The sequence below is a fragment of the Neurospora tetraspora genome, assembly GCF_033439725.1.
Source record: "Neurospora tetraspora strain CBS 560.94 chromosome Unknown B0H65scaffold_1, whole genome shotgun sequence".
Classification (NCBI taxonomy): Eukaryota; Fungi; Ascomycota; class Sordariomycetes; order Sordariales; family Sordariaceae; genus Neurospora; species Neurospora tetraspora.
This window is the reverse complement of record NW_026944383.1, coordinates 6,285,885-6,309,966: the sequence shown is the minus strand read 5'-3', so window position 1 is coordinate 6,309,966 and position 24,082 is coordinate 6,285,885. Positions and strand designations below refer to the sequence as shown.

Genomic DNA, 24,082 nt, shown 5'->3' with positions numbered 1-24,082 from the left:
TTCGGCGAGATGCTTCACCGGTGTTAGGGGAAACGGACCAGACAGAAACGGCCAATTTTGTGAAAATACAACAGAGTGGAAGACGCGTGTTGGGAATTTGCGACAATACAGTTGTGGAGGCCTCTTGGCGATGGGGAAGGCCAAGAAAAGATCGGACTCTCTTTCTGCCCGTGTGAGGCCAAGAGGTCGGTGTCCACTCGTGGGCGTCGTCATCCCATTTCCGGGAGCTCTTCGCTTGCTTTTGTCGGAATGAGCACAGTTTTGAGGCACAAGATGCACAAGAACGTCCTCCGACAGAATTTTGAAGCATTCCTCTCCTTACCGCAACCATGCGGATACTTCGAGGATGCAATCTATAAGTAACCAAGCCAACCAATCAGCTGTTGCGATTTTCATGCATATAAAGAGCAATGCCTCACGCTGCCTACAGGTATGCATGCCCAGCTTTGCAAACTCGGATGATGATTGATAAAAAGACTGGACAGCCACCTGCCATCAACCTTTAGTTGTTGAACTTTGGTGATATAGACAAAGAATCTCTGGATCGAAGCCGCAAGAACGCTGTTCTATCGAACTTTCGATTCTCGAGCGAGCGGACGAAGCCTGATAAGGTAGGGACAACCTTGGCACGCGAGCATCATCGTGCTGGCGACTAGGAACGGACACTACTTGGGGGCTGCGGGGCGCCAAGAGCTTATTTTGACGAAAGAGTGGGGGCTTAGCTTTGCCGAGATCCGTTTCATGTGCCTGGCTGCCCGCCTGTTGAGGATGGCCAGGCCAACCCTACCTCTAGATTTTCCACTTGTCTCCGTCGCCGACACCCCGACCCCGTCGGCTGGCAGTCGGTGTTGCCATTCCCAAACCGCCGCGGCGGGGAGGAGCAAAGGTCTGAGGGGCTGGGCTGAGGAGCCTCCCTTTCCCCAGCCGTGTGGTTTACGTCAGAGATAAAAGGAACCGGGGGGATGCCGGCAAGCCGAGAACATTCACTAACTTTAGCATCAACACCCAAATATTGTCCGCAGAAACAAAATGAAACTGAAATGTCAAAGGGGCGGTCAATCCTCGAGCGAATGCCTTAAACAGTAGGTATTGCACAAGTCACCTTTCTAATGCACGAGCCCAGTTGGCTTGCCCCGTAGCTCTGCAGGGTATCATCGTCACAGAAAGGTAATCGTTGCGGGATCACGACAAGTAGGACCTCTGAAATGAAGGTTTTCAAAGCGATCAATGCTTCACAAGGGAACATATAGTCAGCTGCCAGGTGGTTTATGGGTAAAATGGAGTAGTCGACGTACAGTACATTACATTACGCGGCATAGCGTCAGGTACAATTCCAAGTTCCATCATCTCGTGCATAACAATGGTACGTCGTCGACATAACGGTATCGTAATCGTACAAAACTTGCATAAATGAAACGGAGACCTTCCGCTTAGTGATCCATGGCGTGCCAGACCCCATTCCCCTGGAACGGATCTCCAAGGAACATTGCCGCGCTGTCCTCGATGTCTTCCATTTCACATTCGATTTTGGAAGCACTGCTTGCTCCATTCTCCCAATCCACCACCTCGTCATGATGCCAGCGGATTGTCGCATTGAAGATCGCGGGTCCAGAACTCCAGAACGGACAGTGCCACGTTGCGGCAACATCTGACGACGCGGAGATTTGCTGCCAGGTTCTGGGGCTTACCATGTCGCCCATGTTTCCAAATGTTCGACTTTGCTGACGGGCAGCTGACGCTGACGAGGGGATGGAGATCCCGTTATCATTCAGCCATCCATCGGAAAAAAACATTTGTTATCCAGCCAACCAGCCAGACATTCGGATCGTTTTGACTTGCACAGCCACCTCGTTCTTGGGTCGATTTGAAAATCGATGAGTCCCATTTCCGTGCATCCGTCGGTCCCGCTTCCCCCTGCGTCTGACATTCGGGGTCTCTTCCATGGTCTCTTCCAAGCTTCGATTTCAATATTCCAACTTCCAACTTCATTTCATTGACGGCAATATGTGTACATGTAAAGGCTTTATTGTACCTCAGTCTCAGGTTAAAGTCTAACGAGACAGGGTCGATGATATCCGGAAAGGACGCATTCGGCATGGACATCCAACCCAACAATAACTATATATCGTTCACTTTACGCGAAGGGGCCATCAGCTCCAGGGTGTCGGGCCTGGTAGGACCGAGTTCAAAGCTCTTCTGTGCCTTATGTTCCGCCAGCAGTTATATCTCTTGGGTCGCCCAATCGTGTCTTGTGTTGTCCACGTCGGATACAATGGTCATAGGAAGTACTCCAATGTCCCAAGTTCTTCAGCCTGACTGTTCATCCGGGTCTTAGCAAGTATCTCTCAAGACTCAAGACCACATCCTTCTCTTACTTCAGTTCAAGCCCCTGCCTTAAAACTCTATAACAAGTCCTAAACAACGAACAACCCAAGTCAGCCATGATTCTTTCCAAAAAAAAATCCCATCTACCAACACCAACAGTGACAAACAAACCACCACAAACCACACCAAAACAAGTCTTGGAGACACCAAACTGCAAACTGTGAAGGTTTTTTGCAAACCTCACAAACCAAACCAAAACCAAAACCAAACACCATAAAGAATCAGATCAAGAAACAATACACACCCCCGTCACCGATCCCTTAGGCGGATACTGATGCCCTTCCTTCTCGATCTTGGGCTCGCACTTGCACCACTCGTCTTTCGGCACGCCGTCCATTATTTTGGGGACGTGGTTGCCGCAGCCTATCCAGGTGACGCCGTCTACAAGATGTTCAACAACAGCCAAGTCAGCAGAGTCGGCAGAGAGGAAGATTAGTTAATGTGAGTCGGTGAGTGACTCAGTGAAGATGGGTACATGTATAGGTAGGTAAGCGGGATTGATGCCCAAGTGGTAAGAGGGAGAAGGGGAGGGTGTGGGAGTAGAAGTTTGTTGTGTTAGTCGGTTGGTTGGTTGGTTGGAGAGTTTGCAATCCAACTAAGCAACAAACAAAGGTTTATTCAGGGAGCGGATGGCTCGGGAGTGATGGAAGGGATGGAACTCAAGTGATAGGACGGCAAGTCAACTTACGGCAGACGGGACATGCTGCTTTGTGGCACATTGTGGGTGAGATGAGGCGTGGTAGGTTGCTGATTTCCTGTAGATCTTCAAGTTCGATGGTGGCAGTGGTTCGGCGAATGAAGACTTTCTTTCTTGGGTGGTATCTTTCACAACGATGCACCTTACCTAGGAAATGAGACGAGGTGTATGTTGATGTCCAGCAAGCTTGATGGGAAAGCCGTGTTCTCGGTGTAAACAATTCCACTGCCAAAGCAACCAAGCACTTCGCGAAGAGCTCGATTGGAAGTATAACTCTCTTGGTACAAGTTACGGATGAACGACCGAATCATGACGTATCGGTGATGAGGTGTACCAAAGCTTTGGGAACTCCGCTTTACGAGTTCAAATCCTCTGGGTCTCAATGAAAAGACCAAGTCGTGGAACTCTTCAACACATGAAAACTGATTTTTTGCTCTCGGATTTCAGTCCTCTTCTCATGACTAACGGGCTTCTTGCCCACTTACGCGTTCTTCTTGCCTCCTTTATCAGCGAGGTCCACGATGTCGGTCTGGACCTGGAACAAAATGTAATTTCAGCCACTGTTGACAAGATCCAGCTTCAATACTTTACAATCTCTGGTAGGCCACTGATTGACGCAGTGTGATATCCATTAACACTTAGCTGACGAGTCCAAAGTCTCTCCGAAGAACAGTTCCTCCGCATCATGACTGGTTGTTCCACAAAATCCCAGGTTCCATTCTTTTAGACTTTGGTTGATTACCTTAGCTTGGTCCATTTGAACAGGTGATCTGTACATTCTCTGTTAGATTTCAGCTTCAAAGGTCAGAGTGACCGCGATGTATCCTACCGGTTCCTTCGCTTTCCCAGGGCCGTTAAAGCTGAACTCCAGGGAGATGGGCAAATCACCTCTTTGTATCGCTTCAAGGAGCTCTTGGTTGAGATGAGATCAAACTTTCGGCAGACAGTGGAGCGATGACAGGAGAGCTTGAAGAGCAGCCAAGTTATCCAGGCATCTGAATGGGAAAGACTTCTTGATTCTCGAGCTTGGTTCTCGAGCTTAGTTTCGACTCGTGAGAGATGTTGCTTGAAATTGCTCTGAACCCTGTACATAACATAGACACATACTGATTGCTCTCAGTCGGTATACATGTTAAAGTGTTGCTCTTGCTTCTCGTATATTCCTTGCCATGTTCCACCTGGAATCGAATCGCAATCTTTAACCGTAGCATCTCAAAGATTGATGGTTCCAAGTGGCCTGTAGCCATTTGGGAGCTGGTTGTTCGCCGCAGAATTTCAGGAATCTCTGAAGTCAACTCAAACTCAAACGCGGCGGCATACAAAGCAGAAACAGTCTACAGGTGAGCTAACACTTTCATGATCTGGTGCTGCTATGCGCAATGGGATCAATGTTTACAAGGCAACTACCGAGCAACTTGCCTACGGTTTGTAAACCGGCCCTTTCAAGCAGTTAGGTGAGACGACTAGACCAAAACGGATGATCAGAGGGTATATGTTCTACCGCAGATTGTGTGTGTATCTTAACCACTAATACCTAACTGAACCCAGATATTTTGCGCGGCCGTGGGTGTAAATCCTCTTTCAAACACCAGACGCCTGTCCCAGATGCAAAATCAGATTTAAGGCAATCCCTTTACAGTTACCGCCCAAGAGACAAGACATATAATTAGACAAACCAAACCATCACTCTCGCTCGTTTTTGCCCTTAAACCAGGAGCACAGCGTTCAGGCAGCCGTCGTTCTGTTGGGAATTGAGGATTAGCATTTCGTCCATGCGAAGTTCAATGGAACGTTGGGTTAAGCATACCTCAGGGTTGTTGGTGATCTGAGCATAACGACCCCAGGCAATCTTGCCCGACGCGGTAACCATACCGAGATCGGAAACGTTGACCTCGATGATGGTACCCTTGGACAGAACACCAAGCTGGGTATAAAGGGGGTTGCTGGGGTTCTTCTTGACGCCGAGAATGGGGAGCTGGACCGTGACGTTGAGGGTAGGGTGGGTGACGTTGGCCTTCTTGTAACGGAGACCCATGGGCCGGATGAAGCGTTCGTACTTGACTGGGCGTCTGGTGAAATCGGGTCCGACGAATGTTGGCTTGGTGACGACGCGCTTCCAGCCCTTCTTGTGCACCTTCTTGCCCGTCTTGACGACCTTGAAAAGCTCCTCTTCGCTGATACCCTTGACCTTGGGAATGGGGACCGAGAAACGAGCGGCCTTCTCGGCACGCTTGCTCTTAATCTGGGAACTGCACAGAGAAAACGGTCAGTCTCTCGTCGTCATATGTGACCCTCTCCAATCTTCCATGACCACAGCCATCGCCTCCGCCTCCGCCTCCGCCTTGGCCCTGGCCGTTCGCTTCTTATGTGTCCTCCTTTTCAAATGACGTACCTCAAAGCCTTCGCACTCGTGGGGTTCGAACGGTCGAGCAGGTAAGCGGGAACGGGGTTCGAAGGATCCTTCTCCTCGGGGGCGCCCTTGACGTTGCGCTCCTCGTGCTGCTTGATGGCCTTGCGCATCTGGATCTTCTGGGCATGACGCTCCTTGGCGAAGAGCTTGGCCCTCAGGCCGCGCAAGTTCTGTGCATTCTCGCTCTGCTTGTGACCCTCACGGGCAGCCTTCTTGCGTGCGCGCTCCTCGGTGTCCAGACGCTTACCGTGAAGCTTCTGGGCGCGTTCTGCAAAACGAAATGATCGGTTAGGGATTGGGAAGAGGACGATGGCGATCGGGATCGGGTCTGGAGGGAACTATACCGATATATTCGTTCTGAGGCTGTATTGGGGCAAACGTCGGTCAGCATGGTCTGGTCCTAAGTATTCGGAAGGGGTCATGGATGTTGAGGAGAATGGCTGTGGGATGTGAAGGGCGCTTCGAGGACAAGAAATATCCGTACCATATTGGTGGTTTAGGCCCCTTGAGGGTCTTGGAATTTGAGATATGTGGCGACGCAATCTGGCTTTTAGATGTTGTAGGGCGACGAAGGGCGACGAGAATGACGGTGCGGTTTGGGTGTATGCTTCAGTATGCGAATGCCTGCTGGACGGACGTCTCTCGAAGCCGATAAAAAAAACATCAAGGCTAGCTTTCCTTATCGGGCGGCTCCTCCAGTGGTGGAAACAAATAAGGTGGTGGACTGTAGTGGGGCATTTTCAAGACTCGTCATTGGCTGGTATTTCCTTGACAGATCCAGGCCATGTCCAAAACGTGGAGTTCGGATCACAAGGTGCCAGCCAGCTGCAGGGCACTGAAGTGCACCGCGGCAGTCAGAGCCGCCCGTTGAGGACGAGAACCTTGATGGAAGGCCAGTGGACAACTCCTGTGTAGCTATCAGATCACTTTACCATTCGTAGAATGGCTCCTGCAACTAGGTCATCACCAAGGGGGGCTAATCGTGTAGCTCACATAAACCGCTTCAACGAGGACAGTAGGTATGTCAACAACGGAAAGGTAAAACCCAAAACGTATGCTTGGGGTATTCAGATATCTAGATACGCTACACCGTGTCATGACAACCTATACTATAATCCGTCCGACGGGCTCTATTGCCAGCCAACGCCCGCCAATGAAATCGGAATCCGCGCAAAATGATAAAACTCCAGACGCTGATGCAAAATGTTTCTGGGCGTCCGTCCTGTCTTCCAGCCAACGCCATTGCAAAACCGTCTCCAGAAAACGCAATTCTGCCTTGAAATCATCTCGATGCGCCGAAACCTTCCCAATTCAGAGGTAAAACAAAGAGGGGGACATGCCACGCAACCATGACACATCAGCGGTCTCCGGCTCTGGACTTGAGTTTTGCAAGTGCCGCCCGCTTTCTTTCCTCCTTCTCGCGCTTCAACTTCTTCTCCAACGCCTCCTGCTCCATGTCTTCTTTGCGAGCCGCCATCTCTGCCCGGCGTTCCTCGGCGTCGATGTCGGACAATCCTGCCTCCATGTCTGAGTCATCCTCTTCCAGTGACTCGTAGCCACCGCGACGGCCGTAGCCGTAGCCATCGTCCTCATCTTCGTCATACTCGATAAAGTCGTCCAACTCTTCATCCTCCTCTTCGCGTCTCCGGGGACGTGAAAATGAGGCGCCATAACCGGACATCCCACGGCCCCTACTTGCGCCTGCAGAGGTGGATGCACCTGGCTTTGTGGTGGTGGCCCCTGGGCGAGGACGTGCCGTGCCTTGGTAACCAGTCGTCGCTAGAGCGGCCTTCTTCACCTTCTTCTCCTCGACGGGATTTTGGCTTGCCTTGGACTTGGCGCCAGCCGGGGCTGAGGGGGTGGTACTCCGCTGACGGTTCACAGTCGTGCCGTTCGTGCCATTGCGGGTTGGCCCAGCTGTCACACCGCTCCTCCCGGTAGTCGGTGGCCTTGCATCCTTCTTGCCCTTCTTCGCTTCCTCGGCCTTCAGTTCCTTGCGTTCCTTCATTGTCAACTGCTTCTCCACCTTCTTGTGCTGAATTTTCCCAACGGCTGACAGCATAGGCTGATTGGCCTGGGCCCTTGCCATGATCTCTGCATACGAACGTTTCTTCGGAGGTCCAGAGCCGGCGACAGGAGCGCTAGGGGCGGGTCGGCTGACGAGCGGTCGCGAGAGTGGAGCCTTGTTTCCATTCGAGCTTGTTCCTCCCACCCTTGACTGTGTCGATGTGGTCTTGGATGACACCAGAGCCGTTGGTTTCGTCGACGAACGTGGTTGCGCGGTGCCGGTGTAGCCAGTTGTCTTTTCTGCGGGACGTGTTGGGTTCGCATTTCCTGTGGGGCGCTCCGTCGGTCGCTCGGCGGGGCGCGCTGTAGAAGGTTTCGTTACGTTTCCATTCGGCCGGGCACTTCCATTTGTCGCGGGCTCGGTACGCGGGGCCTTTGGCGCAGAACCTCGAAGGTCATCGTCCGCCTTCCGTTTAGATGCTGCTGGGACATCTTTCGTAGAGGTCGATGATGACGATGGCTTTTCGCCCGTTATCGATGCGAGCAAATCTGAAATCTGCAAACGTGTCAGCCAGCCTTTGGGGGCAAGCGCAACTAAAAGAACGGCAACTTACCGGCATGGCTGCGGTTGTACCGGTGGAATAACCTGCTTCGTACCAGCTTTTCTTATCCTTCTCCTGCGTTCAAAAAACAGAGAGTTGTTCAGGCATCGAACAAGAGGAGGGAGAAGTAGGTGGCAGGTTTTTATATGTGTTCGTCACAGATCGCCTTCCGCTTACAATGCAGATGCACAGTGGGGCAGGCTCGAATACTTTGGCAAAAAGGACGGCGAAGAATGAGCGCGAGTGTGCGAGGTCACCAGGCGCGCAAAAGTGCCGAAAACGAGAGTGAGAACTGGGCGGAAGATGGGTTGTTGGCGAAGGAAGAACAAAGAATCCTGCGTGATCGGGGACTTAGTTTCACAACTTTTGCTGGGCAAAGACAGAGAGCCAGGATGGTCAACGTAGTGAACGACCCACCCAGTCACTCCTGGTCGGAGCGGTGAATCGCGGTCTCCGAGGTGAAAGTCAAAGGTCCAGACCTAGCAGTCGTGCCAAGTCGAACTTCACCGAAAAGTTATGCTTTGTACCAAGAGCGCCAAGGCCTTATGAATGAGCAAACCTTTTATGTAATCGCAAGCGGCCGGCAGGCAACGGAAAGGAGCTTGGAGAACGCACGGGATCTGCCCTAAGTCGAGTGGATTGGTCAGGTGATTTGAGGCTTGTGGACTTTCGTGGGGCGCAAAATTGCGGGGCTTCACAGGAACGAAATTGTAAAAATAATCCGTGATCGGGTCCCGTCCGCGAACTTCTTTCCGAAACAGTGAACTTCCACCCCCAAGAACCTAAGAAGAGTCTTTCTCCGCCACAACTCAGCGGTTAAACTTGATTGACATCTCTGGTTCTCCAGCTCAGTAAGTTTTTGGTCCAGCCTTCCACAGCCGTAGGATTTCCGTCTAACAACGCAACCTTCAAGACAGACAAAATGAAGCACTTGGCCGCTTACCTCCTCCTCACCCTCGGTGGCAACACCGCCCCCTCTGCCGCTGATGTCAAGGCCGTCCTTGAGTCCGTTGGCATTGAGGCCGACTCCGAGCGCCTTGACAAGCTCATTTCCGAGCTCGAGGGCAAGGACCTCAACGAGGTACGACCATCGTCTGGAGAGCAAACTTGGGTGTCCGGCGCACATGGCTAACACGAGACATTACAGTTGATCGCTGCTGGTTCCGCCAAGCTCGCTTCCGTCCCCTCCGGCGGTGCTGGTGCCCCCGCTGCCGGTGGTGCCGCTGCTGCCGCTGGTGGCGCTGCTGAGGAGAAGAAGGAGGAGAAGGTTGAGGGTAAGGACACATTCATTCCCTTGCGCAGTCGCCTCCAGCTGCTAACTACTTGGTACAGAGAAGGAGGAGTCCGACGAGGATATGGGCTTCGGTCTCTTCGACTAAGCGTCTCCTACCATTGTCCGGTAACATGGCATGGTATTTTCCGAGAAACCTTGACGGATTGTACACGCGGTTCAAAAGTCACCTGCATCACATTCGCCTCGACGGCGACGGCAGAGCTGGAGTTCTTGGGATTACAAGGGCACGTCTTTTATAAGGGCGTCAAACGGCACATAGGCGGAACAATACAAGTCGCAAGGCTTTCTTCGGACCTTTTTCTCCCTTCGTGATCATTCGTGCGTGCTGCGCTGTTCTGGACATCTGCGCCTGCAGCTAAATTTGTCGAGAATATGCTGCCTGGAAATGCGTGCGTTGTGAGCTTTCTTTTGGGTCTCTGATATCGCACTGATATGGCGTCCCAGCGGAGCCCTGCGAGAACGTTGGTAAACAAACCCCTTGACTTTGGCATGAACCTCCATCGTCGTCTCCATCAATTTATCGATACGCACGGTTGCATATGGCTTCTGAAGGTTGGGCTTCCCTGTTGTTGTAAACAAAGCTTAGCAGCTTCGTCGCTGGAGTGTGCCTTTCCCAAAGACGGGACCCATTTTAGCGGTTGCCGCGAGCAACCATGCAACATCATCCCGTGTTTTGATTGGTCGCAGCTCCACAAGTCAAAATACTCGCTCCTAGCGGGAAGCCAGCAAGCACCCAGAATCCCAATCCAGAGCGAACCCCATCGTCTCCTCCAGCTTCCGTCCACGACATGCTTCGTCCGCGCCGCGTTACATGATTTCTTGCTACCCTCGTTATTCTTGGTTCCATGCGCTATTTTGGCACGTAGATTCGCGATCGCCCACGCAGCCCTGTGCTCATTAGGTATTATTTGCTTCGATTTTTGGGCTGGATTCGAAAAGGCGGCAAACCAGGCGCAAAACAAGAGCAGGACAGTCCGTGGCTGGGAAAGACGGGCAAGGTTCCAAAGATCGCCAACAACAGGACGAAAAGTTAGGTCCATCCAACACCGAGCCAGCGCATTTGCAACCGCAACCAAAACAACAGGGGCGGTAAACAACACACATGAACGACATGTCGTCCATTTCGCCAACGCCAATGGGCGCTGGGAGCCACTTTACGTCTATGGGAAGAAGGACATCTGCTAGACAAGCTTTACGACGCCCGCCATCGCGACCCATGCTCAATCGCAGCGAGTCGAACCCCCAGTCGCAATCACAACAATATTCCAACCTCAACGACAGCTCGGACGACGAGATCCCCGTACCCATGAAACTCAGCGCCTTAACCAAGGCTCTGCTTAACGACGGCCATGCATCCGAAGCCTCATCCTTTGCGCAACATGGCGCCCCAGAGGACCTACAGTTATCACCTCCGGCTCGACCACCATCACGAGTTACTAGAAGAAGCGCGTTGGTATCATCGAAGTCGGAGGAAAGGGACTCAGCAAGGGAAAGTGTGAGGACGCGGGAAGCTAGACGGAGTATCAGAGGAGGAAGCCTGCAGCCCATCGACAGGCCGACGTCGCCAGTCCAGAACGACAGCAGTAACAACCGCGACGGCAGCCCAGTGCCTAGGAAACGAGTGGTCCGCCTCAGCAATCCCGTGCAGGGCCCGGTTAGCTTTTCGGGAAATGTCCGGAGACTCTCATCGACGACGGCAAACCAGAGGAGGACCAGAACGGAGAGCAGGGAAAGAGAGGTCGAGAAAGAAATCCCATCATTTCTACAGCAGCAAGGCGATCCAGGATCAGATTCAGCGGGAGATGCCCACACGCCCGTGATCAGGACGGTCAGGATTGCGGTTGGCTCCGGGTCTTCAGGTAGCAAAGGTCGGATTTCGCTAGGTGGAGGAGGAGGGTCGTCGGGTGGTTCGTTTGCTGGTGTTTCCGGGAAACGCGGCACAGGATATAGTGATCACGAAATACCCGAGGATCCTGCAACCATTGGACGGTCACAGACGGTAGCACCGCAAAGCTCAATGCGTATCAAGAGAGTCGCAAAAGTTCCAGGAAGCTTTCTCAGCGGCCCAGCGCGACGAGGGCGGAGAAGGCAGAGCGATGAGGACGAGGCAGCGCATGGGGAAAATGAAGCTATGGGCATGAGCCAAGACAACGACGGGAATTACGAGAGCCACATGCAGAGTCATGTCGAAGCCGTTATGGGCGAGCAACAATCGTCGTTCTATGCGTCCAACAATAACTACCGCGACTATGCCGCATCAGGAAGCCCGGTCAGCGGTAGAGCTGGAGCGGTTCGCAGGCGAGAATCCAACTTCAGAGAGATGGACAGAGATAACGGGGAGCTGGGCTACAGGATCCCCGAGCCTCATCCGGATATGCCCATGAACAACGACAAGGAGAACGAGGCCCCGCCGACCTTCAAGAGGGCGAAACTGACACCGTCCATAATGCTTGATCAAGAGATCCCGAAACCGGTGATCCCCGAATCGATGGCCCTCGACATTGGGCGAGACATTGGGCGAGGCCTTAAGAGGCTGTCGATTTCCCCAGACCGCAAAGCATTGGCGCATAAGAGTCAGAACACACCACACAGGCCGGCGCCCCCACCTCCACCAAAGATGTCAGTCGTCGAGACGGCAACAGCTGCGGCTGGAGCTTCTGCGACTGCGGGAGCGGCCAAGAAAAGGCAGGTCCTTTTGCGAGTGAACGGCCGAACATACACCCGCATTGACTGCATTGGTCGAGGTGGCTCTGGAAAAGTTTACCGTGTTTCGGCTGAGAGCGGGAAGATGCTGGCCTTGAAGAGGGTGTCCCTTGAGCATGCCGATGAAAACACCGTGAAGGGATTCAAGGGTGAAATCGATCTGTTGAAACGTTTGAACGGTGTGGAACGGGTTATTCAACTCATTGACCATGAGCTAAACCTGGAGAAGCAGGTGCTCAGTGTGGTAAGTCATCCATCAACCCCAAAATGAGTGATACTGAGTGCTAACGTATCGCAGCTCATGGAAGTAGGCGAACTTGACTTCAACACGCTCCTCAAAAGCCGCCAGAGCACCGCAGAAGGCGCCCGTCTCGACCCAACCTTCATTCGGTACTACTGGAAAGAGATGCTCGAATGCGTGCAAGCCGTGCACGCCCGCGACGTCGTGCACAGTGATCTCAAGCCGGCCAACTTTGTCCTTGTCCAGGGCCGCCTCAAGCTCATCGACTTCGGCATCGCCAACGCCATCCAGACGGAAATGACGGTCAACGTGCACCGCGAAACACAAATCGGCACGCCCAACTACATGTCGCCCGAATCCCTGATGGACTCGAACCAGTACGCCTTCACGTCCGCCCAGAACGGCAAGTTCTGCATCCCGCCGCCGCTCAACCACCGCCAGCACGGCGCGCCCAAGCTCATGAAGCTCGGCAAGCCCTCGGACGTCTGGTCGCTCGGCTGCATTTTGTATCAAATGGTCTACGGCCTGCCGCCCTTCGGCAAGATCGCCAACCAGATGTCGCGCTGCCAGGCCATCATCAACTGGTCGTACCAGATCGATTTCCCCGAGGCCACCGAGGACGGCAGCCGCGTGCCCCCCTCGGTCATCCGCACCATGCGCCGGTGTCTCAACCGCGAGCAGCGCGAGCGCCCCACGTGCGACGAGCTGCTGGCCGACACGGATCCGTTTCTGTATCCGCAGGAGTTCGACCCGTCGGTGTACGCGGCGGCGGAGCATGGCAAGGTCCTGCCTGTCACGGAGGAGCTGTTGTCTAGGCTTATACAGAGCGTCGTGCAGAGGTGCAAGGAGAGGATGCCCACGGAGGCGGAGGTGGTGAATACTTGGCCGCAGGCGTATTGGGCCACTGTGAGGAAGGCGGTTATGGGTGCCGGTAATAATGCTGGTGGGAGTGGGAGTGGCAGCCACCAGAGGTAGTGACTCGGCGGCCAGTTTTTTTCTCTCCTTTCCTTTTTGTTGTTGTTGTTGAGGCATGTCATGTCGGACACGGTGGATGGATGGATTATTCTTGTTAAGCGTTGTGGCTTGGATACGATACCCTTGCTTTTGTCGGCAAGTTCTGGTTCTGTTGGATACCCCCCGATTAGACCTCGGTTGGTTACTGGGAGTTTTGTATGGATACAAGACGTGTGACGGACGGTTGGGAAGCAAGCGATTGCGTCTGGGAGCGGCTACGTTCGGGTTTGTTCTGTGGCTAATGATTGATGGATCAAAAGAGCTGTAGATGTGTGTTTTCTGAACACCATGTCTATCTGGTCTCACGCAGGAGTTGGATGATGGTGGAAAGATGGCGGCGGTCTATTTTCTTTGTTCATTTACTTGCTTTGTTTCTCGTGTTATTACTTACTGGTGACGAAGATTATGACTGGAAGGGGTGCATTGGATTATTGGCGGGCGGGCGTTTCCTTTCTCTGACTATAAGCTTTACTCCCCTTTTATGTGCTTGGACTGATTATAATGCTATTGTTCAGGAGCTCTGTATCAGGTCAAATCATGGCAGCGTTTAGTTATTCGTTCCATCACATCTCCCCCATTGAAGGTTAGATTCCATGTACATGTCATAGCGAAAGGCGCGGCTTTCTTTCATGCCTTCAAGGGGGCCAGGAGTATAAGCCAACTTCGGTGATGATGGTTCGCGGATCAGTAGTTTTGTTGATGTGCTAGACCGACGCCGGACACCATGAAGACCGCCAAGTTCATTATGCACGCCTGTAGTATCCATGATTCCAATACCCGTTTTATAGTATGAACAAGAACAAATATGATACATGCCGTGTACGTCGGTATATCCCCTTGATCTTACACAACTAGTCCAATAGTTGATCCGCAGTCACTCCTTTTCTGATTCGGAGGATAGACAGATGTATGGAGGAAGAAGCCAGGCAGGCCTTGCTACCCCTTTTCTGAGAGAACAGCTTGGCTTCAAGAGTGGTGCTCAATATCCCACCACGTTCCGCCGTCTGTGGCACATTGGCTGCCCATCCATCCAGCACTAGCAACGCATTTGAAACTCCTTTCGTCCCTTTTTGTCAAGTGCGTGCCCATGCGTGTGCCATGCGATCGGTTGTTTATGGCTCAACTGTTCTGTTCCGTATCGGCCTGCCCGGGGTTGTCGGCTTCCTCCCCTCCTCCTCCCCTCCTCCTCCACTTGCCCACCACCCCTGCCCCATCATCTCCTCTCAACGGCTTCGTTACAACCTCACCGTTTCCTCCCCTCTCCCCTCCTTCCTCTTTGGTCCTTCCCTTCGCCTCATCAGTAGCCACCCCTCATACTCAAAGGTTCGACACATCATTGATCTGCAACTGGTTGATCCGCAAAACCGTGTACTTGTGCTTGCTGAAAACATGCTTCTTCTTCCTGTTCCTCCGCTTCTTCTTGATCATGACGCGCATCGGCTCGCTCTCGGTGCCCATGACGATGGCGCGGCACTCAAACAGGCGCTCGTCCACGTACGGCGCGCCCTGGAGCGTCAGGTCGCGGCTGCCGATGACCGAGGCCCGGTTGAGGCGCAGCACGTCGCCGGGTGCCACGCCGGGCATCTTGAACGGTAGCTTCACCGTGTCGCCCTCGGTCACGAGGTACGGCTTGCCGTGGATGTGGATGGTGGTGTAGTGGCCCGGCTGCGCAGCGAGCACGGGGAGGAGCTCCTTGACTTGCTGGCTTATCGGGGGTTGTTGGGAAGCAACGGCGGCGCCGGCTGATGGTGTGCTGGTGGGAACGGCGGCGGGAGCCTCTGGTGTTGTGGTGGTGGCCTTTGGTGGGGTGGCCTTGAGCAGGGTGGCGGCGGCAGCAGCAGCATCGGACTGGCTGGTGGGCTCAACTTGCTGAGCAGTCTGGTGGAGGAAACGAGCGGCGGGCGCGGCGACGGCGGCGGCAGCGGCGGGACGGAAGGGGAGGAGGAAAGATGGAGGGAGGCGCGTGACGGGAGTGCGCAGCTCCAGGACGGAGCGCAAAAGTGCCCTGCTCATGGTTGCGACTGGCGGTGCGGTGCGGTTCGGGGCGCAACGAAGGGGAAGTTGTCGAGAGGTGGTGACGGAAGCCGTTCGTTCGGACTTCGGTGGTTCTGGCTTGGACGGAGCTCCGCAATCCCGCGACCTGACTGCGTCTCGAAGCTGGCGAGGAAAAATCGGGCCCCGTTTCTGGAGCGAACGTCGTTGCACACGGCACCGCTGCGCCGGCAGAAAATAAAGCGGGGCTCCGGGCGCGCATTCACCAATCAAAGTCACGGTTTTCACCTAGGTGAGCACTTTCAAGATCAACCACGGACGAGTCGGCGACAACACTTTCCCTCTCAGCTCTACATGAACGAAATAATAATGAACAAGCTCACTGAGACACAATGGCTGGAGCTTGTGCTAATCTGTTCCCAATGGACGAGCAAAAACAACAAAGACAGCCACAGAGAGCCGCGGGGTATGGCCCGGAAAGCTTCACGACCCCCCACCTCCCGTCGACCTGTAACGAGACAGAGAATATCCAATGGAGAGAGAGAACAGCAATCTTCCGTTCCGTAAAAAGAAAGACAAAAATGAGTCGAACACCGGGACATGGGCGCCAACAGTGTCATCAGCAGCAGCGACAAAAAAAACGAAAAAAGAAGATTCCCCTCGACCGGAATCGAGCCGGTGACCTTTCGGTATACAATCTAGACAATTACAGCCGAACGTGATATCCAACTACACCACAAGGGGTTTATTTGTTGGAAGACTGCCTCAAACAATCTCTTCTTATACACAGTCTTAATGCGAGTGATTCTTCCCCTTTTTCAGAGCACAACGGCGACACTGATAAACAATTCGGAAGGCAGCAGCACCACGTCCACGAAGGAACTCTTGTCATTTAAACATCCGTACGAGGTTTCAATAATAGCACTTAGCCATTCGGAAAACTTAGGTATGTCTACGGGTCACTTGCGGCGATTTATCCCAGAGTGTCTTCTTCGCATTGTCTTCACATTGCACATGAGCACAGATTGAACGTCAAAGCCAAAAAAAGACCAGTAGGAATGTTTATTAATTTTATCTTGTAGCACAAGATTCCATAACCCCCGTCCCAAAAACCTCTACCGTTTCTATGACATAGCCAAAGACTTCTTTGACCGCCACCGCCCGTTACTAACCTCCGCCCAAAACAAAGGAAATGCCCATAAAACAAGAGACCACACGACACTTTTTTGTGAGCTTTTCCAATATATGTTTATTCCAACCAAACAATGTAAAAATCACAATCAACAATGAACAAAAAGCCGGCCTAGCCCGCCGCGCCCATCCCGTGGCACCACATGCCACCTGCCAAAAAGAAGACGGTTCGGGAAAAGTACCTACCCAGCACTTTCCCACCTTCTTTTTTCCACACTCTACACCTACAGCGCACCGTGCATGTAATGGTCACCTGCATGGTAACTAGTTCGCCTTGAGGTTGTCGTGCTCGGCTGGTGTGTGCTCTCGCCCCTCTCGATGGCCCTTGAATCGGCACAAGCCCACGACTCATCCGAATCGCTATCCTCATCATCATCGTAACCAAGACCAGCCCTAATCTTATTCATGAAGGAGCTAGCGGTGCTTGGCTGCTTTTGGTGCTTCTTGCCGTGGTTCTTGTCATGCTTGTCGTGCTTGAAAGACGCAGACCTCTCGCGGGTCTTGCTGGCTGATCTGCTGCTACCGCCGCCTCCGAAAAAATTGTCAGCAGCGTCGTTGAGTCTTGTCTTTGACAGTTTTCTGCGAGGTACGGGAGCTTGTATCTCGACGTGGCGACTGGCGTTTGGGGGGTAGTGATGGGGTTGGGATACTTGCCCTTTCTGTTGTTGCCCCTGGTCATGAGGCCTGAAGCCAACCTTGATGTAGGGCTGGTGAGACGGCCGCTGCTGCTGCGGCACCGGCTTGGGATGGGGATCCCGGCCCCTTTCCCTTTCGAACTGTTCTTGTCTAAGTTCCGCGGCGATGATGTTGGGCAAGTCGTATTTGTAACAGGCCTGGGGCACGGGGTAAGGGACGGGCGGGGCCGGGCCGGGGTTTACGAACCGTTGCGATTCCCGGAGGGGGGCGTTCTTGTCTCCCCTCGGTAGCCTCGCCTGGGACTCGGAGGGTCGACGGGGTCGGAGCGGCGCAGGCACCGCTGAGGCTGCATTGTCTGGGATGTAAGGGCCGTGGCGAGGCGGGGCGACTAAGGGGCGGCCGTTTCTGGAACTGCTTCTGGAGGTGGAAGTAGATGATCCCACGATCTTCGAAGACTTCGAAGAGTTGGGGGGAAGAGGGGGCAGCGGCTTAGTCTTGTAGTTGGTGATGGATCCCCTTGGCGGGGGAACTGCTGCCTTGTCATGAGGAGGTACGGAGGAAGACCTACCTTTTCCCTTGTTGAGGGCTTCCCGAGCAAGAGGGCGGGCAGCGAGGGGAGGGGGAGGACGTCTCGAGGTGTCTTTGGACTTGCCTTTGGATTTGCTTCTGGACTTGTCTCTGGACTTGTCTCTGGACTTGTCTTTGGAGATGTCCTTGCTTCGTCCTCTTGAGGGTGCCCCTTCTTGGAGGAAGAATTCGTGCCTTTCTGTGGCTGTTCCCTTCACAAGTCTGATGTTTTCGTTGTGAGCAGGGGCAGGCTCCCGGACGGACGCACTGCGACCAAGTGGTTTTCTAGACTTGCTAGCTGATCTGTCCTGCCTAGTCTTACTGGCTGCTCTCTCCCGGCACTTGTCGCAAAGGCCCTCAAACTCCTTCTTTTCTTCTCGGGGGTGGGAGCAGTACTTGGGCTTCTTGGAGAAGCACGAGTCCCAGATGCCGCTGGGCTCCCTGGCCTTCTCACAGGGACGAGAGGTCGTAGTGGAATGTCCACATTTGTATTCAGTCTCGATAATCTTACACATATTGAACTTTGGATGTGCTTGAGACGGTCTGTTGAGTTGTTGCTGGATTTCGTAAGTTGAGTTGCTTTGTGATCAGAGTGTCGTCGATATCGTTTGATGCTTTTGCTTTCTTGTTGGACTCAAGAATGCAAAAGAGCTTGTTGATTGACTCCTGAATCATCTCGAAGTGGAAAGATCTCTTCCGTACTTATATGCAATCTCATGGCTTTTTTTGTTCTTGAAAAAAGACCCTGTTCCGTGTACAAAGGCTGTCGTCTTAGACAGTCTTTCGAGCTCCTTTGTGTGTCTACACTTTGACTTAGAACAACCCCATTGTCTAGCCCGAAGAACAGTTGGACTGTGCTTAACCCAGTTAGCCTAGTTCCCGCACAAGAGACAATGCTCATGTCCCGTCCCTATGATATTCGGCAGACACCTTGCTCATTGACTTCCGAGTGAGCCGTTTTGTTCCGCTTACTGCTTCAACTTCGAGATCTATGTCCTTGATGTCTTTCATTGTACGTGAACAGTCGTACAAACAGAGTGACCCGCGGCCTCATCAGCCCGCTCCACGCCGGCACTGAATGGCTCACCCGCTGCAAAGACAAGGGGTCATTGAACTTGCTTTCACTCGGCTTGTAGCGGCCGCGATTCCGCGTATTTTCATTGACGTTGACATGACTCATTTGTTCAAAGTATGGACTCCGTAAACACCATGGTGGGCAGGTAGTCCGGGTCTGAGGCATGGGCACGAGGTGATAGGTCATGAGCATGTTCATCTTGTCAACTTTGGCTAATTCTTCCTCATTCCATTCATATGACTATGCGAGCAGCTTGATGTATCACGGAGGAACCCAGAGATCGAAGACTTATTATAATAGCAAATGTAATAGGGAATACTGCAACTAAACCCCCCTAAAGCTATACTTCTAGGTTATGTCAGTGTCCTTTTGACAAGGCCCTCGAGCCTTTTAACTCCAACCAAACAGACACGCCGCGCTTCATGTAAACCGGCTTAGTAAACGTCCTTCTCTTTCATGCTGAACCCCTTATGCTGACCGTTCGCTCAATGGAACGGCATCAAATAACTCGCTTGCGCCTTTCCGGTTCCTGTCCTCAAATATACATTAATCACAACATGTCCAAACTCCTTACGGCGCCTACCCGCGCATGCAGTAAACCCCCAACGTAAATGCTAACGCCGGAACACCTTCCCTCGCTATACCAAATCATCCATCATTGCCATACATCTGCCTTCTCTTGTCTGCTAAGCAAAAGCAAAATGGCGAAAGGCCAAGAAGCCAAAGCAAAACAATAATAATACCAGCAACCCCGGTAACGATGATGGCTTGTGTGGCGGGCATTAGCCAAAGCATACCGCCCTGAATGAGATCGACTCCAAACTCCTTAGCTCCTATCCCCCAACCAGCTGTCTTAGTAGAGGCTACCCCGAATGTCCTCGAGAATAAGCGCCTGCATCATCAAGCCCTAGTCGACCCGGATATGTTCCAGAATGAGGCGCTCCATCTCAATGGCATGCCGAGTGCTCGGACGTCCGGTCTTCTCGACAAAACTCTTAACCATTGTCATGTGTAGGCTGGGCGGTAGGCGATTCTGGCTTGGTTCCGTGGACTGGTAGATGCGAATTTCTTCCAAGATCTGACGGATGCAGGTCTCTGCAAAGCGAGCAAGCTCGGTCGTGGGCTTGCGGCGGGTGGTATCCTCAGTGCGGTTGGCGCTTTTCTTGACCTTCGGCGGCTGGAAGACAGCCCAGAGCATGATTGTGCCTTGACGAAGGCTAGCTTCCTTGAAAGCCAGGAGACGTTCCCAGCAATCAACATCGGCCATCAGGGCGGGGTTCTCGGCGGCATAGGCTTGGCCAGCCCAGGCGAGAAGATGGAAAAGATAGGCCAAGTCGAGTGGTGATAGGGAGCGAATGTATGCCAGCTGGCGATCGTGAATCTTAAGCATGGCCTCATCGGCATCAAGCTTCTGGCTGGAGTTGCCGTTGGCGGCCGGCTGCATCCACATCGACATGATGTCTGCCGCGCAGTCTCCCAGCCTGTCGACCAACTTGCAGGTCTCTTTAAGGCGGGCCATCAGCAGCTCGCGTTCGACTTGAGGGAGATCGAGGAATGTTCCGGGCGTCGAAAATATGGAATCGATCTTGCTTCTCAGGGGTTGGCCTGGACTTAGAAGAGTCTCCGTGCGGGAAGTGCGGATCTTGAGCTCGTTGAGGATATCGTATCTCTTAGGATACAGATACTCGCGCTCAACGTTGTGCGAGGAACTGATTGCGCCTGAAGGGGGGAACAGAGAGGAGTCGCCGCCGGTGTACAACGCAACGGCGTCCTTCACGATGGATTGTTCGTACCGAGTCAGGAGCTCGTAGAGGTGCTTGCTGGTGCACATCATGGTGACAATGGTGTCGATGTCGCAGAAACTCGCAACGCGGAGAAGAACGTCGTCGTTTAGGACCGGCATCGTGTCGAGTTGATATCCTTTCGACGTCGTTGGGAGAATTGTGTGTACTTTCGAGGCTGTTCTGGCTTTGGCAATTCCAGAAAGACCGGAGGTTGCTGAAGGAAGAACTGGATCCAATGCCAACAGGAATCAAGGGGAGATATAAATATGGAGAGAGGAAACGTATAAAATAAAGTACAGGAGACACTAAGGTTCCAAGATATCCAAGTGAATTGTGTCCAGGTGATGTGTATCCAAGTGAATGTGCCGTGAAATCCTAAAACTCGACCATGTTGGGTACTCAAGGTTTATCTGCTGGTGAATATATAAGATCCGGTGAAGGAAAGGAAGAAGGAACCTCAAGTCGGAGACAGAACTGGAGGTGAAGGTGAGCGAGGAAGTAGTTGCAGGGGTCTACTCTAAGGTTGTCCATGACGATTGGTACATGAGACAAATTGGGGACCTTGACGGCCCCTACCAGTCATGATAAGTGCTTTGGGTCCTTGGGGTGCCCAACAAGGTCCTCATTCGTCGGCAGGCACAACCTAGAAACTGGGGCAGAATGACCTGGAATCCCGCCTTCCGAGGGGAACAACAAGTCGAGATTTGGGCCTTGATATGATCCACGATAAGTGACTCGCCTACCCAATGTGAACCCTACCATGTCACCCCATGCATCCCTCTCGTCTGGCTGAGCGACAATAGGATGGCAAGAAATGTTCGGCACATCATAGCGCGCATCTTTTTTCCAATGCACCCTTATGGACAGAAGGCTGGCCATCAAGGTTGCTGGTGGAACCCTTTTTTGTAGAGAGGTGAATGATGTTGACATCTTCGGGACGGAAAGTGATGGTGTCATGTTCGGACGGCCTGGACAGGTGACGAGCACGCCATGGCCTTAGCGATGTACTAGGGCGAAATGATTGATGTATGGGTGAATGCCCTTTCTTCTCTTCCTTTCTGTTCTCCCATTCACGCGCCTGAACCTACAACACCACCACAGGTTCTCGAGATTCTCCCGCTCCATCCAATCTTCTGCTGATAAGCCTAGATATACGTACGCATGAGCCACGACCAGCCATCCTAATGCAACGCCTTATTATTGAGCCTATCTCACCTAGTGGCCAAGGCAGGTAGGTGTATGCCGATTCTTCCACGGTTTTCGATCTTGCAGGTATTGACACTCCGTATAAAGGTGTCGCCTACAGAAATGTTGTGTTCGGAGTCACCCCTTGACTGTAGCTGGCGGTAACTCCTGGGCCTTAAACAACCGTCAACGCCAGTAATGCGGTGAAATGCGTCTTATTCCTTCCTTCCCATTATCGATACATGCTCTCGAACCGAAAGCCGTTATGGCGCCACGATACCCTAAGCCGATTTGGAGTGCTTCGTCACTGTGAGTCGCTTCCCCGCCAGTGACATGATCTTCTCGATCAGCGTTTCTTCCTGGTCAAGCTTGGCAATGTCGTCGGAGCCTCCTATGCTTATCCCGCCGACAAGAATGTTGGGAACTGTCTTCCTCCCTGTCCTCTCGCCGAGCTCAGCCTGGATTCCGGGGCCCAATGCATGTTGGTCCAATTCGACGACGTAGGGCGCAGGATCGATTTGGTAGTCATTCAGCAAGAGATTCTTCGCCTTCTTCGAGAACGGGCAATAGCTTTTGGAGAAAATGATGACTGGTAGCAAAATGGTTAGCGTTATTTCTAAATCATGGAATCGTGCATTGGTTGTAAAAACGTAACGCCTTGACTTACTTGGTGACTTCTTGAGAATGCTCCTAAGTTCCTCCAGGACCGCGTGGTGCTCCTCAGTCTCGCTGGACTCTCCCTTGTCGAGATGGTTCTGTCCGTGTGCCGAGCTGCCAACGCCGACGATGTCTTCCGGGGCGTCGGGCTTGTTGGGGGCCTTTGCATTGGCATTGTTCTTTGCCATTTGTTCTGCTTTCCGGAGACGCTCCTGCATAGCCTTGGCCACGATCGCATCGTCCTCGTCGATCTCAATCTTCTCTGTTCCAACCACCGCTTGTCCTCTCCTACTGCCGCCGCCTATCCTTGTCCCTTCCATCGCACTTTTGGTCTTGTGGTAGAAATCTTGGATCGAACGGGCATCGGGCTCTTGCGCATGGCGGGCACGCGAGGTGAAGAAGAGCAACGTGATGAAACCGGCCAAGGCGATGTATAAAAACGCCCTCATGCGTCGTTGGGAAGGCATGGTGGGCGAATTTGAAAGCTATAATCGGGAGGTTGACGATGGACTAGCAATAAGCGTTTGACGGGACTGGTCGGCGACGCAGCTAGGGGTGACGGCCAGTTATAGGCGTAGTGACGATAGCGTAGATGTCGTTTCGTTTAACGATAGAAAGGAGCGCAAAGATATGACATTCTCCGCTGCGTCAGGAGAGGTCGTACCGCAGCTTAAGTATGCCGTGTGCCTATGTTTCCAAAGGGCAAATGGGCTGTTGATGCTGAGTGTGCTTGCTTACGACGACAAATACAGTATATGGATGAGGGGAGTGGCTGAAAGAAGTCGCGGAGCGTTCGTGGTATGTCGGGGCCGAAAGAGCTGGATCGAAGCTGGGGACGAGAGAATGTCGTCGGCAAGGGGCTTCGGTTGACGTTCGGTTCCCAGGCAGAGCAGCACCGCGGGGAGAGGAGAAAGAACCGAAGTGGAAAGAGACTGGAGAAAGTGGAAGTTTGAATACGCCCTGGTAGCGCGACATGGAAATTGGGACTTTGGAGGAGTTCCCGCTGTATTTCCCGTCACGAGCCCGTAACCACCGGTCAAAATCGCCCTGCATTTTGGCGACCCTCTTTCTCACAGTGCGCAAAGTGGTCTTCTGATCACCTGCTCGACTTTTGGTCTGTCCTTGCCGAGACATTGGAGCTTGTCAACGTCAGATCGAGCACCATTCACGGTCAACTCGAGCATGGAAAAGTTGAGAATGAAGCATTTCATTGATACGAGGAGACACTTAATTGAGTGAGAGAACGATTCAGAAACGTCGAGATCTGGTGCTGACATGCTTACATGGCAGGAAATACTGCACAGCTGAAGGGTGTTTCGAGCGCAGTGAGTTGATGATAGAGGGGACAGTATGGGGTAACTGTGCTGAAATGTTCCCCGCGTGCCGCCGATCATGCACACTATCGTTCCGGCTGCAGGGGAAAGTACGACAGATCGGGATTGCCAGCCTGGGGATGGTTTATTTTCAGAAAGAAGCCCCGAACATCTTGATCTCTTTTCCCTGTCCACCTCAGACAGAAATTCCAAAACTCGTCTTTGTTTGATCGCCAGACCGCCAACCGTGATATAACCGACCGAGAAGCTTGTCAAATCTTATGTCGGGTGTCTCATGTCAAAGCTCGATATCTTTAAGTTGTTCAAAG

General features: G+C 52.8%; 9 protein-coding genes and 1 non-coding gene across 10 annotated transcripts; 3 read left to right on the top strand and 7 right to left on the bottom strand.

Annotated features, from left to right (window-relative positions):
- Positions 1-4,441: 4,441 nt before the first annotated feature.
- B0H65DRAFT_452821 (ribosomal protein S8e/ribosomal biogenesis NSA2) lies at positions 4,442-6,211 on the bottom strand. The gene is made up of 5 exons (XM_062826123.1): positions 5,977-6,211; positions 5,837-5,855; positions 5,475-5,760; positions 4,890-5,331; positions 4,442-4,823 (listed from the first exon to the last, which is right to left on the bottom strand). Exons 1-5 carry the CDS (start codon positions 5,977-5,979, stop codon positions 4,788-4,790), a joined length of 786 nt encoding a protein of 261 aa, XP_062687092.1. The 5' UTR covers positions 5,980-6,211; the 3' UTR covers positions 4,442-4,787.
- Positions 6,212-6,525: 314 nt separating this feature from the next.
- Positions 6,526-8,583, bottom strand: B0H65DRAFT_452816 (uncharacterized protein). The gene is made up of 2 exons (XM_062826122.1): positions 8,114-8,583; positions 6,526-8,055 (listed from the first exon to the last, which is right to left on the bottom strand). Exons 1-2 carry the CDS (start codon positions 8,117-8,119, stop codon positions 6,850-6,852), a joined length of 1,212 nt encoding a protein of 403 aa, XP_062687091.1. The 5' UTR covers positions 8,120-8,583; the 3' UTR covers positions 6,526-6,849.
- Positions 8,584-8,828: 245 nt separating this feature from the next.
- Positions 8,829-9,732, top strand: B0H65DRAFT_452814 (60s acidic ribosomal protein-domain-containing protein). Its single transcript, XM_062826121.1, has 4 exons — positions 8,829-8,952; positions 9,015-9,182; positions 9,249-9,375; positions 9,434-9,732. The coding sequence occupies exons 2-4, from the start codon at positions 9,024-9,026 to the stop codon at positions 9,478-9,480; spliced, it is 333 nt and encodes a 110-aa protein (XP_062687090.1). The 5' UTR covers positions 8,829-8,952; positions 9,015-9,023; the 3' UTR covers positions 9,481-9,732.
- A 765-nt stretch (positions 9,733-10,497) lies between these two features.
- B0H65DRAFT_387367 (kinase-like protein) lies at positions 10,498-13,302 on the top strand (the record flags this gene model as incomplete). Its single annotated transcript, XM_062823718.1, has 2 exons — positions 10,498-12,342; positions 12,397-13,302. Coding segments are annotated over 2 exons (2,751 nt in total), but the record flags the coding sequence as incomplete, so codon positions are not given.
- A 107-nt stretch (positions 13,303-13,409) lies between these two features.
- Positions 13,410-14,008, top strand: B0H65DRAFT_55992 (uncharacterized protein). The gene has a single exon (XM_062830135.1). The coding sequence runs from the start codon at positions 13,602-13,604 to the stop codon at positions 13,902-13,904; it is 303 nt and encodes a 100-aa protein (XP_062687088.1). The 5' UTR covers positions 13,410-13,601; the 3' UTR covers positions 13,905-14,008.
- A 543-nt stretch (positions 14,009-14,551) lies between these two features.
- B0H65DRAFT_452812 (ribosomal protein L21-like protein) lies at positions 14,552-15,586 on the bottom strand. Its single transcript, XM_062826120.1, has one exon. The coding sequence runs from the start codon at positions 15,364-15,366 to the stop codon at positions 14,671-14,673; it is 696 nt and encodes a 231-aa protein (XP_062687087.1). The 5' UTR covers positions 15,367-15,586; the 3' UTR covers positions 14,552-14,670.
- Positions 15,587-16,000: 414 nt separating this feature from the next.
- B0H65DRAFT_t24 lies at positions 16,001-16,089 on the bottom strand. Its single transcript has one exon. It is a non-coding gene; the product is annotated as a tRNA-Tyr (tRNA).
- A 671-nt stretch (positions 16,090-16,760) lies between these two features.
- On the bottom strand, positions 16,761-18,414 carry B0H65DRAFT_555084 (uncharacterized protein; the record flags this gene model as incomplete). Its single annotated transcript, XM_062830011.1, is given in 2 exon segments — positions 16,761-18,245; positions 18,262-18,414. 2 exon segments carry the CDS (start codon positions 18,412-18,414, stop codon positions 16,761-16,763), a joined length of 1,638 nt encoding a protein of 545 aa, XP_062687086.1.
- A 1,307-nt stretch (positions 18,415-19,721) lies between these two features.
- B0H65DRAFT_438917 (uncharacterized protein) lies at positions 19,722-20,717 on the bottom strand (the record flags this gene model as incomplete). The annotated part of the gene is made up of 1 exon (XM_062825392.1): positions 19,722-20,717. The coding sequence occupies one exon, from the start codon at positions 20,715-20,717 to the stop codon at positions 19,722-19,724; it is 996 nt and encodes a 331-aa protein (XP_062687085.1).
- A 1,092-nt stretch (positions 20,718-21,809) lies between these two features.
- Positions 21,810-23,017, bottom strand: B0H65DRAFT_55917 (thioredoxin-like protein). The gene is made up of 2 exons (XM_062830122.1): positions 22,451-23,017; positions 21,810-22,372 (listed from the first exon to the last, which is right to left on the bottom strand). Exons 1-2 carry the CDS (start codon positions 22,905-22,907, stop codon positions 22,065-22,067), a joined length of 765 nt encoding a protein of 254 aa, XP_062687084.1. The 5' UTR covers positions 22,908-23,017; the 3' UTR covers positions 21,810-22,064.
- Between the last annotated feature and the right edge of the window lie 1,065 nt (positions 23,018-24,082).